The sequence below is a fragment of the Gopherus flavomarginatus genome, chromosome 16 (genome assembly GCF_025201925.1).
Source record: "Gopherus flavomarginatus isolate rGopFla2 chromosome 16, rGopFla2.mat.asm, whole genome shotgun sequence".
Lineage (NCBI taxonomy): Eukaryota > Metazoa > Chordata > Testudines > Testudinidae > Gopherus > Gopherus flavomarginatus.
The window spans coordinates 21,475,289-21,490,636 of record NC_066632.1 but is presented as its reverse complement, the minus strand read 5'-3'; the positions used below and the strand labels follow the sequence as shown (position 1 = coordinate 21,490,636).

At 45.9% G+C, this 15,348-nt stretch overlaps 1 protein-coding gene across 7 annotated transcripts in view; it reads right to left on the bottom strand.

Annotated features, from left to right (window-relative positions):
- Positions 1–244: 244 nt before the first annotated feature.
- The window catches only part of LOC127035685 (cyclic AMP-dependent transcription factor ATF-7), a 113,975-nt gene continuing 98,871 nt past the window's right edge, over positions 245–15,348 (bottom strand). For 5 of the 7 annotated variants that reach the window (XM_050925915.1, XM_050925916.1, XM_050925914.1 and 2 more), the window contains one exon: positions 9,981–15,068. In XM_050925915.1, coding sequence (XP_050781872.1) covers positions 14,851–15,068 — 218 coding nt within the window. In that variant the 3' untranslated portion in view covers positions 9,981–14,850. Of the gene's footprint in view, positions 629–9,980; positions 15,069–15,348 lie in introns of those variants that run through there. The other 2 variants (XR_007769900.1, XM_050925920.1) reach the window with 2 other exon arrangements.

Here is a 15,348-nt window from a genome sequence, read left to right as displayed (position 1 = left end):
GATCAGTGTTTGTCATCTTTCCCGGAATGTCCCCTTGCTCTTGTCTCATGAGACAAGGAGAACAGAAGTTCCCAACTCACCTTCTTCATCCCATTCACCGCATTGTGCACATCGATCCTCCTGCTCCTGTTCACCTCCTCTCAATGGTAAACAATCCCACTCTCCCTGCAAGAGTTTTTCTAGGCCCTCGGACATTCTCACCCCCTTCTCGGAACCACCCTTGGTCTGCACTTGCCTTTCTTTTCATGGGCTTGCCAGTGCTGAGCCCCGCAGCCAGATGAGTCTGCACCACTGATTCCTCTAATGGTGTTATCTTCTCAGGATTATTCACCATCCATTCCTTCCGTGTTCTAACCCGGTTAGCTATTCTCAACGGCAACAGCACATTGAACAGAGGACTTCATGGAGCTATTTATTATTTCGACCCTGCCCCTTTCCTGATTCAAAATCTAGTAAGATTTAGGAGTTCCATCCCCACCCCACTCCCGACATGCATTACTTTACTCATTAAATTCAATCTGCGCCCATGTTCCCCACTCACTTACCTTGGTCAGGTTTCTCTGAAGTTCCTCACCATCTTCTCTGGACCTTCCTTCTCCCCTGCCTTCCCCAGAACCTCACAGCTCACCTGTCCAAGCACAGAACCTTGAAGCACTGACTGAACTTTTGGCTGGGAATGAAAACTGAACATTTATTCCTATTCTTAGTTTCCTGTCTCTTAGCCAGTTTCTGCACCACTTTGCCTGACCACTGAACTTTAGCCTCTTATGAGAGAACATTTTTTGAAGTCTACATTTTCCCACTACAAGGGACCATCAGACCATCTGGTTTGACCTCCTGTATGACACCAGCCAGAGAATTTCACCCAGTTATTCCTATACTGAGCCTAAGAACTTTTGTGTGATTAAAGCATCTCTTCCGGGCTGGGTCTGAAGATATCAAGAGATGGAGAATGCACCTCTTCCATGGGTAGTTTGTTCCATTAGTCAATCACCCTGTTACACATTTGTGCCTTACTTCTAGTAGCAACCCACTGGAGGACAGAACTGTGCTGCTAATGTTGCAGAGATTCTGGGGTGTCGGGACGATTGAGTAGAGGGGCAAGTTCCTGCTTGAAGTGGCCTGTTAGTTCCATAGCGCTCTACTTTCTACAGGAACCAGCAGGCCTTGCTGAACACCACACTCAGAGTATGGCTCCATTGCCATCAGACACAGCGGCGGCTGGCCCATGCTGGCTGACTTGGGCTCAGGCAAAGGGGCTAATTGCAGTGTAGATGCTGGGGCTCGGGCTGAAGTCCAGGCTTTAGGCCCCTGCAAGGTGGGAGGGTTTCAACATTTGCACTGCAACTGAACAGCCACTTAGCCCGAGCCAGCTGGCATGGACCAGGCCTGGGTGTCTAAGGGCAGTGTAGACATACCTTTCTGATGGTCTTCAGGAAGGCCATCTACCAAATGCCACAACCGCAGAGGAAATGGAGTCGCAGCAGCAATCTAACCTAGGGCTTGCCCGGAGCGGTACAGGCCGCCCGGAGCGTGTAACAGTCACACAGTATTTCACCTTGTCTTACAACACAGCTGTGAAGTTGGTCAGCCCGGCCCTTCTGCCGTTAGGAAGTCAGGGCCAAAACTGACCACTGAGTAGTATCAGGGAATAGATGCTGTGACCCTACTCCAGTTGCCCTGCTATTCTGGGAGCAGCTGCCTCTGGTGTGGAAAGGGGTTATCTGCTCAACCTTCTGCCTGCTCACAAACACCAGGCCTGTGATGAAACACAGGGGAAAAAAGCAACAGATAGAATACCAGGGGAGAGAGAGAGAGAAATGTCTATACAGTGACGATCCCCCCCACCGTGTATGCCTGTTGGGGTTTTCTTGTAACGGACTCACACGGCAGAGAGCTTATCCTTGTTAATATTTTAATGTTATATTTGCAGCATAAATAAAAGGCACATTATATGTTTGGTAAGAACAGTGGCTGAAGGAACAAATTGATAAGTGCCAGGATTTTGTTTTTAAACAGCAAAATACAACACAGGGCTGTGCCACGACTCTCCTCCGCGCCTGCGGACACGCAGGTCAACGGAAATCCATGGCACAGGCTAATGCTAAATTGTGAGGACCTGCTCACAGGAGCACTTCGGTGAAGAACATTTTTTTATTTGCTAGTGCGACCTGCCTGCACCTCTGCGAGCTTTGTTGCGAAAGGCAGAGCAAGTCAAGAATTGTACAACAAACCTGTAGCAGGGAGGGAGGGTCGGGGAGTCCAGGTTTGGATACATCTAAAAACAATTTCATTGCATAAGGAATTGCGCGTCCATTCAGGAAAGTTGATATATGTCGATATATTTCTATATATATTCATAGATAGGTATTGTCTTTTATAGAGATACTACACCCTTGTGGTTAAGCTTTTCAGGGATTTATTTTTGTGGGCTTTTTTTTTAATTTTCTTCCATTATTGATCGTAAAAGCTCTCCATATAAAACAGCCAGCTATTGGTTGAAGGGCAGGTGTCAGGTGGATTCTTCCACCACTGCAGTCCCATGCAAATGAAGACTGGTTCTTTGTGCTGGGGGAAGGCATATCCCAGGACCTGGTTCCTTGGGCGGCTGCTGTGAGGTGTGGGGGGAGAGAGCAAGACTTTGTTCGACCTGGAAGGCCGTGTGTCAAAGAGCTGCCGTCCTGCTCCCACAGAGCACCCAGGACAACTGGCAGGAGCCCGTGGGCAAAGGCTGTTCCTTTCGTGATGCCTCTAGCCCAGAGACGGAAGGGACAGGTCACCTGTCTTGCAGGCCTTGCACACGACACCCGTCCTCTTGAAGCCCCGGGCGTTGCTAATGAGAATCAAGGCTACTGGAGGAATCAGAAATAACCTGCTATCTCTTCCAAGGCAATGGAGCAGCTTCGGCCTGGGCTAAAACACTGCTTACATCTGCAGCAGAAGAGAGAGGGGAGCAGAGGCCAGGGTGGGGCCTGCCTCATTTATGTGAAACGTTTTAAGATTGACTGAATTTTAGAGCAGAGCTAGTGGAACAGATTTAAAGGTGAAATCGCTACCATGTTATTTCAGAGGCTGAAGGTCCCTCAGTTAGTTGGGCTCAAACGAAAATTCTGGCTCTGGGCAGTCTAGAACTTGGAGGGATCTGGGTTACTCTGATCTCCAGTGGGCCAAACCCATATCCTCCAGGTTTCCAGATCCATAAAAACTTGCGGCCTCCATCTCTCAACAAGTTAAAAATGAACATCCCCATTTTAACCCACAAGTGGATTTTCCCCACTGCAGCGAACCTCTGTCAACTGGCTCAGCCCTTTAAAAAACAAACAAACAAAAAATGAAGGCTTCTTGTGACTGTCAAGTATCATGGAGTTGCTTCAGCAGCTCAGTACTGTGTGGAAAATGGCAGAAGCAGCAAGTGGTGGTCTCGCAATGGCCGACAGGGAGGGAGTGATGAACAGGTCCTGGAGCCTGAGGGGCAGGTGGACCGTTACTTCCCATTACTCATTAAGTGATTCCTTTCCCAATCCATTAGGATTGAAAGATGCCAAGGGCAAGTCTACACTACAAAATTAAGTCATCCTAAGGTACTTCGCCTCACAGCCACCGCAGTAATTACACTGCTTTTGCACATCCACACTACGCTGCTTGTGCCAGCCGTGTGCATCCTCCCCAGGAGCGCATGCACCAATTTAACTGTCAGCGTGGGGCATTGTGGGGTGGCTTCTGCAAGGCGGCAACAGCCGAGGGAAGCAACACAATGTCTCCACGGACGCTGCACCGGTCTAAGAGCTACGCCGCTCACAGAAGTGGAGTTATTAAGGTGGCGAAGTGGGCGAGTTACATCGACGGGCGCTGTGTTTTAGGGTAGATGCTTACAGTGTTAGGTCAACGTAAGCTGCCTTGTGTCAACCGAAGTCTGTAGTGCAGACCAGGGCTGAGTTTGGGGTCAGAGTGCGGCTCCCTGCCTGACTGCATGAGAAACCTCAGCGCAACGGAAACCGGCTCCACGACTGGCATCAGCCTGGAGTTCCAGAGAAAAAGCTAACAAGCATCTAGCCCCTATCTTGGTCAGGTACCATCTGTAACAGACCATGCTGGGTGGGAGATAAGTTCCCATTTCCAGCGCACCATCCTCCCCTCCCCATGCCTTAGGTGGAAAACAGCTAAGGCAACCTATGGCTACCTACAACATACCCTTCCCTTAACTCCTTTCTGCAATTATAACAGTCTCCTTCGAGACAGAAGGTGCTGGCTTTGTGCAGCTGCGGCCACTAATGGATACAGGGTGCACTGGGAATCTGCCCCACCCCAAAAGCATCCGCAGCGCCTTCTCCCGTGTCCCCCACCCCCTCCCAAAATAAAAGCAATACAGCACAACAAATGCATAACGTATGGCAAGCCAGAACTCTACAGCACTACCGGGACGGGACTTTTTAACACAACGATAATGATTCAGTCCTGCAAGTCCTGCAGTATACAGCACACAATGCTTAACAGGAGAAAAGGGCTCACGGGGGACAAACCCAGCTGAACAAAGGCAGCTTCTTGTTACAGCGCCATGGTTGTGTTTGTGCTAGATTCCACGGGGTACAGACGGCAGTGTCTCTGGACCCTTCCAAGTCATTAGCACCTTTAAAGTCAGTGGAGAAGTGTCTCAAAGATCAGATTAAAAAAAAAAAGGCGAGGAACATGGTATAAAATGCCCAGATGGAGACTGGCTTTAGGAGGAAGAGAGGGGTTGTTGCCCTGTTTGAACAAAATCCCCTCTCCTTGTTGCTCTATAACATCCCACCTGGGTGCTTGAGGCAAGGGGGTGAGGGTAGAGAAATCAAGGTTTCTGGTATGCGAAGCCCTCCTGTGTTTCAGAAATAGCACCAAAACTGGAAATCAAGACACCTGAATGAAAGTGCCAAACCGGAAGTGCCCAGGGCACAGCCCTGACTAAGGAGACTAGAATCAAAGTGAAATTCTATGCATCGGTGCCAGCTGTTATATTGAACAAAGTAGCCCTTTCACACGCAGAAATGATGCGAGGTCGGCTTTCCAAGGCCTCAGCCTGTACAGTGCGACAGATTCCAGTAGAAGGCACCAAAGCAGCAGCCAGAAACAGCCAAGGCATCAAGGTCCCAACTGGAAATGTGGATTTAGAGCCACCAGAGCTTCAAACCTCAATGAAACCTCTAACACTGCTGACACCTCGCTGCACATTCAGTCTGTCTCTGACACAGAAGCACCTTATACCTCTGCTGCTGGGCTGGAATTTAACCAATCAGACATAATGCAAAATAAAGGACCCCTTCATTTGTGTCGCGCATAACTGGGGCTGCAACCAAGGTGCACTAGGTAATGCTACATGATTAAGTTTCAGGGGGATTGATGTCTAGTCTGTAAGCCTGCCAATAAGCAAATCTCCCAGGTGAGTCCAGTGCCAGGCCTGCTTAATCGAACCTTTGTCGTTGTAGCCGGGTCGGTCCCAGGCCATGAGAGGTAAGGTGGGTGAGGGAATATCTTTTACAGGACCAACTTCTGTCGGTGAGAGATACCCCAGACCTGAAGAAGAGCTCTGTGTAGCTTGAAAGCTTGTCTTCCTTACCAACAGATTCAGAACAGAGCTCAGAATGTTTGACGTTCACGGTCCTCGCTAAGGACACGTAGGTTTTCAAATGTTTCTTGTCTGAAGCTAGGCCAGACAGTCAAAAGGAGTCTAAGGCTTGTGTCTAATGTCTAAGAAACGCACGTGTGGGTGGGTTGGCTTAGCTTAGAGAGTTCCTTACACCTCATTTGGGTAAACAATGGGTTATGGGTGGAAAAAAGGAAACGCTTCACATAACTACCCATCCTGCCTCAGGACTCTCCTATCCTGAGTTCTCCTGGTGCCGCGTCTCGTAAATAGAAAATATAGGTTTAATGCAGAAACGTTATCGTAGATTTCCTGCTGGAGAAAAGCTTAAAAGAAAGTAGTTCAGGTCATGGAGTGGGAACAGCAGGGTGAATTTAAGAACTCTGGATTGGAGGTGGATGACAGCAGTCAGCTCAGGGCAGGAATCGAGCACCTGCTTAATGGGGTGGTTAACAGCACCCCCAGCAAAGTGGAAAATCACATTGACTAGTGGTTACAGCATGGGACTAGAGGATTCAGGAACATCCTGGGCTCACTGTGTCCTCTAATCAAGTCACAGGAGTCCTGTGTACTTTATCCACCGACTGTAAAACTGGGTAAGAGGCCCACCTAGTTTTATAAACACAAAAGTGAACTCCATTCTCCCCTCCTCTCCCACGGAGATGGCGGATCTTTGACAAAAAAAAAAATATCAGTTACAAAATAGGCTACTCCACGCGGCCGGAGTTCCACAATCACAGAGGTTAACCCACAAAACCCACAGCTTTCTCACCATGCAGTTCCCTAGTCCACCAAGAACCTACACTAAATTGCCTTTTGGAATGAGACCAGCAAAGTGCTCCAGCTCCCAGGGAACTGCAGCACAATCTGGATGATATATTTAAGTCAAAAGTACTAGGAAATTAGGTCCTTCACCAGCATAGTGTTGATGAGACAGGACCTCCCAGTTATTGCCCTGAACTTGCTAATACATGAGCCAAAGGACCTGAGCTGAGCTGAAAAGTGGGGATTTTTCTTTGTACTTGGCTGCAGACCCACAGAGCACAGGATTTACTAAATTTCATAACCCAGCCCTGCCTGGTCCTCCAACCCATCCCTCCTCCCAGCGAACTTGCATCTCTTTTGGCTGGCAACCAGAAGAAATCTTAAAGCAAAGGCACAATTCTGTCAGATGACCGCTTAAAGGTGCTAGTCGTTTCACGACCATTAATGCTCAACCCTAATAGTAACAAGAGCTTTTGAGTACAAGATTACTACCCTTCGGGTGACCAGACAGCAAATGTGAAAAATCGGGAGAGGGGATGGGGGGTAATAAAAGCCAAGATAAGAAAGAGATCCAAAAATCTGGACTGCCCCTATAAAATCAGGACATCTGGTCACCCTAACTACCCCAGGTATGTAAAAATATAGCAGGCCATGACAAAGGTGAGAGAAAAGCCACAACGAAGGCAAGGAATTAGTGCCAGCTGTTCTCACATCCAAGAGCTCTGTCAGGAGCCCCGTTTTGTTATGCTGTTTACTTTAGATTTCTAAAAAATTTTATTTTGTACCAATCAGGGTGTTGTCAAGCCACAGCGACAAGGAAGAAGCAACACTAATGCTTTGGTTGAGGTCCTCCTCCACACCTAATTTTATCAAAAAGCAAGAGTGGAATTCAAGAGATATACAGAGGGATCCAATCTTTTTAGTCTTAATTGGATGAGAGAACAAAAGGAGAAAATTAGTTTCTCTCTGCTATGAGCCCCTGAGGGCCCAGGCTAGATTCTTGCTGAGAATGTCATGGGGTTCGACATTCTGATGTTGTAGGGAAAGAAATGCACGTCTATCATAATTGCCTCTAATTAAATAATAAATTACTTTTTTCTATTATAACGGTGGTAAACACTAACTGATTAAAAAACATTGCTCTGAATGAGTATGATCTTACAACTAGTGCTTAGTCCTTGCTCAATAAGAACTTAAATGTACTTTTGAACACTGAAATATTTTTCCTGGCCTCAGGAAATAAGTCAGAAGGGGATCATTTTCCCACTGTCACGTAGGCCACACATAACGGCCAAAGATCACAAAACATTCTGTGTTGTTCCCAGGAGGAGAAATTTTAATGAAAAGTAGGTGTGGGCAGTCAATTAATTGCAAATGGCATTAGTCACGGCCCCCTTTGGCCTAAGACAACTAATCCCTGAAGATCTTCTCAAGCAACAGGGATGGACAGGGAAACTCACTTTAGCTAACTCCAAGCACTAAGATATCGGGAAGGCTGCCTGAAAAGCCTGGGGACTAGGAGGACAAAAGAATTCCTATGCGCAGCAAGTCTGCGGACTACGTGGAGTTCGAGCTATCTGTGGATATTGCCACCTATTCAGGAACCTACGGTTTTGCTTTCTGAAAAAAGTTCTTCACTATAGGTTGAAAAAGCAGCTGTCACCGAACAAGTCCATGAGGATGTGCAGCCTTTATGTGGGTAGCTGCACCAGCACAGGAAAATGGGATAAAAAAGAGCACCCCCCATCTATAGATCTGGAAGGAAATTCCCAACATGTACAACCCTCAAGGATGATCACAAAGCCACAACCAATGACCAAGAAGACAGGCCTGCCTGGACAGCGATCAGTAATTTTACACACAGATTAACTGGAAATCATCTCTAGGAAAAGATGCAATTACGGAAAAGCTGGTGATTTAAAGGAATAACCCAGCAACTGGTTTCATAATTGTTCTAAACACACATTCAACAGTCAGTGAATTATATTCCTCATGATATAAAGGCTCCTCAGGGGCTGTAAACGCTGCTTGGCTACAGGACAGAACTTCACACGGGCCACATCTTTTCAGCAGGCCTCCTCTATGCAGTATTTATTTACTTGAGCACAGCTAGTCTATTTGCATGAGGAAATCCGTGCAGTTGCGATTAAATGAGGCCCCAGTGGAAAAACAGGGCCCCTAAAATTCAAATCTTAGCACCGAAGTCGTTGTCCATTGAAACCAACAAATCTGAAATCTGATAATGTTATCTTCTGATTTTTTTGTATCTGTTGCAACTCTCCAGAGCCCATCCTCTCCCTAGGTTACCCCCCTGATAACTCCCATACAGGTGACTAATCTAGTTAAAAGCACAATTACTCATTTGCTTGACAGACGACTTGCGGATAGACAACCTTCCTATGTGGTAAGAGTGGATCAGGAAGTGCTGTCTGCATGCAATGCACCGCACCACTTCAGTTTGGCAAGAAAACAGCAAAGGATTTTGCCATAGGTGACTGGAGCTAGTAGGGCTCTTTGGTAGCATCTCTCCCTTATGGGCCTCAATCCAGTGATGCTTCCTGCAAGATATTTAGCAGCCATAGCTCTTCCTGGTTTCAATGGGAGAGGAGTGCTCTTGGCATCTCCGAGGATCAGGCCCTCCACGTGAAGTGGGATAGATGAGAACATTCTATATAGATGCGTCTGCTTTAAAATGGATGAGAAACAGATCCCAGCCTATTTACATTTCAGGCTAGCTCACAGCAAGGGACTTGGGAGGGAAGGGATGGGCTGATATTAAAATCAGGATTGGGGAGATTAAAATGAAATACTTTCAAAAAAAAACCCTTTAACCTATTTAAAAGATTTTGCATAGCCATGATTGCTTTTCACAAGGTAGTACCAGGCTGGTGTATGCCCCATAATGAAGGGGATCTCCAACATTTACACATCTGAAACTCCTGTTTACTTCTTCTAAATCTGTCCTTTTTAATAAGGCCAGGCAAAGATCAGCTTGTCAGTGAAAGCTAAGCTGTCTTGTATACTATTAAGCTGGGCATGTAGTTGTGGGGAACCACCAAATCTGGAGCTGCTCTAGCAATACATTCATTCAGTGGCAAGCCTTAGCTGAAATGGACACTGAGTAGGAACAGAATATGTTTTATTCTGATCACTGATCCAGGAACTGTGCTGAGGGAGATGGAGGATGGAGTTACTGGTCTTGACAGCATCTGTACTGCTCCTGCCAGTATTTCCAGAAGTAGCAGGTTCTAAGATTTTGGACCTAGAAATACAGGTGTTACCTAAAGGACTGAAGTTATTTTCAATACATTTGCTATCTTGAGTTTGTTCTGTAGAACATCTCAAAAGTGCCAAAGTTAGAATTTTGTCTCGTTGCTGCATTTCCTTCACCCAGGGAAATCAGAGAGGACATCTGAGTGCTAAGGTCATTACCAAGGAGCTCCCCAGGCCCCATGAAGGAAGCTGGAGGAAGTTTCATGCCCATGTGCGTATTTTGAACACAGAAAGAGAAACGGTCTCCAGCAACCTGGGACTCAGACATGCTCAGACTCTGCTGGGAGACAGAAAAACAGCCGGAGATTAAACTCACTTCCACCTCTTCTGTGAAACTACCGAGTTTTCTATTTAAATACATACAGATATTTTAAAGACTGAACACTGTTTTTACACGTTCAGTGAAACACACTTCAAGGGGAAACAGTTTGAAATCTAGTCAATTACCATTAAAAGCAGTTTCTGGTCTACATGTCTCCTGAGCACTCTCGCCAACTTTTGCAGTTTTACAGGCACATTTTCCTATTTTTCCAAGATGTTTCTCCCTTTAACACACTAATGACTCAAACATACAGGAGAACTGATTAAGTGACAGAGGGGAAATACTGAAACCCAACTAAGATATTGCTAAATATGCAGAGTAAATAAACGGGGGAGGGGGGAGTTTACAAATAATTATTTTTTATCTCCAACTGCTAGCAATCTTAGGCATCGCCTATAAAGAGGTAAAAACTGTCAGACTGAAGTGTGATTTAACTTGACAATGTACATTTAAAATCATGTCACACAAATCATCATCTTGCTTTCCCCTCCTCTAAACTTCCAATTCTGGCTGGATGTTTAGTAGCTGCTCATGAACCCCCATAAAGATTAATGCTTTACACACCATCTGAAAGATGGAATTCCTGGCTGCTTCCAGATGGTAGAAAGCATTAGTTTATAGCTCTGTACGTTCAGCAGAGCATACACACAAACCATGTCAGAACTGAAGTGGGTGAGGCACAAGATGGTAATCAGAAGGACAAGATTTTAAGGTCTGATATCTGGTGATTTGTCAGGGCAGGAAATATTCCGTGGGTACACTGTATGTTTCTAGCACCCAGTAGGGCATGAGGTCTCAGCCCCCGATAGTCACTGCTCTGTCTGGCCAGCCGTAGTTTTCTGGCAGGACCCGGTAGCAACCCCCAGATCACAGACTTGTGAATTTTTGATCCCCAGTAGTTAAGGAGAGAAAAAAGCAGCCAGATTTTACACTAATGCTGTACTGTCCCAGGGAACAAGTTCACACACCTCTCAATCGTTAAACACCATTTTGGTAACGAATACGATGGTTGCTGTAGTTACAGCTGTAGTGACTAAAGACTATAGTACCTATAATAATTCTGCTTTCTCCTGCTCACTCAAACCCCTTGAGTCAGAATCTACAGCAAAATCACCCATTACCCATAGCTACCTGAATGCGGCCAAATCCCTTGGTCTGCCTCCAGACCCCAGGGAGAAGCAACCCCACAGTTCAGACTGTCAGAGACCGAGGCATGTGGGAAATACCCTTGACAGGGTTGTTGTGTGTCTGGATGACTGGTCCTTTTAAGAAGGAACAAGAATGGGACCAGAGGCCTGAGGTGTTTTCCTTATTTGGGGGATCTTCTGTTGAAAAAAGGGCTGTTTTGCAATACAAAGCCTGTTTTGAACTCACGGGAGGAAGTCCTAGGAAGGAGGAATTAAGATGGAGGATCTTACAACACCACAACTGACCACAAGGGGCCAGTAGCGAGCAGGGACCAGAGTCCATTACACTGACACTTGTTGTGTTTTTCCACTTCAAGCATCTTCCTGTTTTCTGAACCTCTTAAGCCCCTCCCATTACAAAGAGAGGTGCTGGGAAGAAAAGAATCAGCAATTTAGGATCTGTCTACACAGCAAAAGCCGTGCACGGGCTAGTCTACCTGAGCTAGCTTTAATCCAGCTAGCACGGGTAACATAGCAGTGAACGCAACATGGTACGAGCTGCAGCTCAGAGGAGCACAAGCCCAGCATGGACCCTGGGTACATAACCGGCTTGCTGTCTTGAATAGCTGGATTCAGCTAGCCCATGTGCGGTTTCTACTAGGCAGACAGACCCTTAGTCGTGGCTGTAGCAGTGATCTATTTAGAACAGAATCCGTTAAAGAAACCTTGTCCGTTTTTGCTCAATGGCCTGATTTTTACAAGTCTGTTTGCAATCTGAAGCTTTCAAACTCATTACACAAATCCACTCCAGCTTATGCGGTGCTGGGAAGCTATTCCATTCTACTATGCCTTTGATTACTTCCTGTTTGAAACGTGACTGGTCACCTAAGTCACATGGTATTGTTTCAGTTCCGACTAAGTTTGAGCAGCAGGAAAGAAACAATTCCAAGACACCTGTGCAAACACATACGTGCACATGCGTGTTGCTTTCCACGGACCAAAACATGGTCCCTTGTACAAGTCTCCATGGAAATTAATACGGTTTGTAAGCACCAAAGCAAATTCACTTTCAGTTAAAGCCTTTCACACCTGTCCAACTCAAGCTGTACTTACCACCCCATCCCCTTGTACAGTCTATTGTGCAGCTCTATCCTTGAGCTGCCAGCCTCTTAACAACTGAAGGGTATTTGAAGGCTGCTTTATGCATGTGGTAAGGCTATCGACAGGCAGTATTTACCCAGTGGTGCTGTCTCAACATGCACTGGTGCTGGTGTTAAAATGGGCTTCCCTTACCTCTTGTTAAACATCCACTAGCTTTGAGACACTAATGTTAGCCTACATGCTGGAAGTGGAGTATGATCAGTTATCATGTAAATACTGTTTGGGCCTCTTGAACTACACATATGAATCCAGCTATTCTAATGAATCTGTCAGAGCTATGCACTCTATTCCTTACAAGACAGTGAAGTGTCTGCAAGAGACTAAACTAGTCATAGTTACAAACAGATTCCCTGCTGTCGTATTAGACCTCTGACAACATGGCCATGAGCCCTTTCTGTCTTGGATTCTTAGCCAAATAAAGGCCCCATGTCTTGTCCAATCAGGCCGTTAGGCTTTATAAACCATTTCCTTGGTTGCATTATCCTCACAACATCCTGAAAACACTGCTGATGGTATAGCTTTGTCATCAAGGAAACAGACACCCTGTTGGGACAGTTATACTCAAAGCACTTTCCTATACAAAAATTCTCTATATATAACAGCTTTAAGGGAAAAAAATGAAGTGCCTGATCTGGAATGCCTCTTGCAGTAACTACACACAGATTCTAAACAGAGATGCAAGAGCTGCTAGCTCCAGAGTCTTGAGAGGGCAAAGAAACACAAAATCTCAGGAATGATTGTGTGTGAGAGTGTGTGCGACAGAGTGAGACAAACACATGGTGGCAGTGTATTAAGAGACAACTAGGACCATGAAATACATTAGAGAATATGGCAGAGAGGCCTGGAGAAACCTGAGGGAGAAAAAGGGGGGAAGAGACCCCTAATTAAAAAAGAAATAAAACGGAATTTCCCTGTATCTGGGGATGGGTGGATCAAATTCTACATGCTCAGATTTTGCTTTGGGTATTGCTGTCCCTGGCAAATATTCCAAGTCTAGATAAGCCAAACTACTGACTCAGCCAAACTAACTCAGGTCCAAAGTGGCAAGTGCGATTTGAGGTGGTCTGGAAGCTCAGGGTGAAGACGTTGAAGAGCTCAACTGAAGAAAAAGCATCTTTAAAGATGGAAAGAATGATGAAGTGCTGAGAGTTTCACCGACTGATGGGTTTGCTGTAGCACAAATTCACACAGCACCCCTTTCTGGCTCCCAAAATACAAATTCAAATCTACAACTACTACCCAGCAAGCAAAAGGTCAATGACAACCTAAAGAAAGTACACACACACACACACACACACACACACACTTTGGCAATAAGCAGACAATTCCAAGTGCCTTAAAAATGTCACAGCTGGTTTTAAATCTACCCCATGAACCTGGAAGCTCTAAAACTACTACATTTGCTCTTGAGGAAAAGCAATAGATATACCACTACCAGGAGCAGAAGAAAACCATTAAAAGAGGTAAAAGGCCAGGCAAGCGGGATATGCGTCCACCTCCCTTCGTTCAAGGCCACCACTTGATAATGTCATCAGGTTAAATGTATGGGAGACAATCCTTTGACGTGTGGGGTTTGTTTGTTAAATTCGTGACTTGTTGAGATGGGTGGTGGATTTTGCAGCCGATTAATTCTAGGACTCACATTATATCCATCTGCCCCAGCTCATCCTTTCATGTATCACACAGAGCAGCTTTGCATGCAGTCCTGGCAGACTGCAGGTTGGTGCTGCTTTTCTGTTGTATGGAAGATTTATAAGCAGACCTTTTTCTGAAGAAGGTACCTGCATCATTAGCAGCTATGGCGTCAATTAAGAGAGAAGCACATGAAATGTTCACAGTTCCTACTGCTGCACCAGTGACTGCGAACACATACTTAAAAACCCCACAAGTTACAGCAGTTAATGATGGTTAATTGCATGTGAATTAGAGGTGCCAGGCTTGCTTCAGAACCAGAAAGCTTTGGTGTCAGGGAAGTTAATCCCATGGAGTTAAGAAGCCCATTATCCTCAGCCTTTTGAATCTCAATAGCCCGAGAGGAAAACTCGGCCAATATTCTTGTGCCAAGGTGCAACATTTCAGGTCAGCTAGAGCAGTGATGGGGAAACAGATGATTGGAAGCAGCAAGCTGTTAAAAATAAAGTGACAGCACCAGTAAATGTCACAACCTCCCAACAGCTACTTTCCTCTGCTAACAGGTGAAACTCAAAATAGCAATAATGCCAAGAGAAACCACAAGCCAGGGGAGGTTTAGTGTTAACGTAACTGATACCTGAAAATGAACCTTTCAAGATGCATTCAGATGAGGCTCTTTGTGTTCTGATGATTTTGCAAGTTGATTGACCATCACTAAGGGATCAAGAAATCCCTCAATCTGAAGCCATCCTGTACGGACAGATGATCACGACAATGGTTTTGGGCCAGGATCTGTATAGGATATGCAGTATAAAGAAGCTTCCATAGCTGCCCTTAACTCACTTTAAAAAAAAAAATCCATATCTGCCCCCATTAAGCAGGGGCTTAGCTATGATCAGTCTCTCAGTCTGCAAGTTCTTATGGGTTAGTTCTTTGTCACCTGGTTTGTGACATCATCTGCCAGCAGACTGAGACTGTGGAGCCATAATGACGTGCCACTGTACGGGCATGCTCAGTTCTGTCCTTTGGCTTGCCATCTGAGTGAGGACCGAAGTGGCAACAGCTTCAGCTGCAGAGCGGACGTTGAGCTCGTTGGGGGATGCTGTCACGGAGCTGTGCTGGATGACAGGAGCAGGGGAACCGGTAGGCTCAGAGCTCTCCTTTGGGCTTTCTGTTTTCAAAGAGAAAAAGAAATAGTAATTGAAATGGAACCCATCATGATGCTACTGACATCAAGACTGGGCTGTGGAAAGTGAGACCAACTCTACCAAGCATCCCTGGATGATGAGAGAGTTAATCAGACACTATGCTTTACTTTTATATGGAGGCCTTTCAACCTGCCTGATCCCAAAACACTTTGGGAATGGATACACCGATCCATATGCAGGAACCATTTAACCCAGCATTGATATGCATCCAGCTCTAAGAGGGGGTGCAGCAGCTGTTAACAG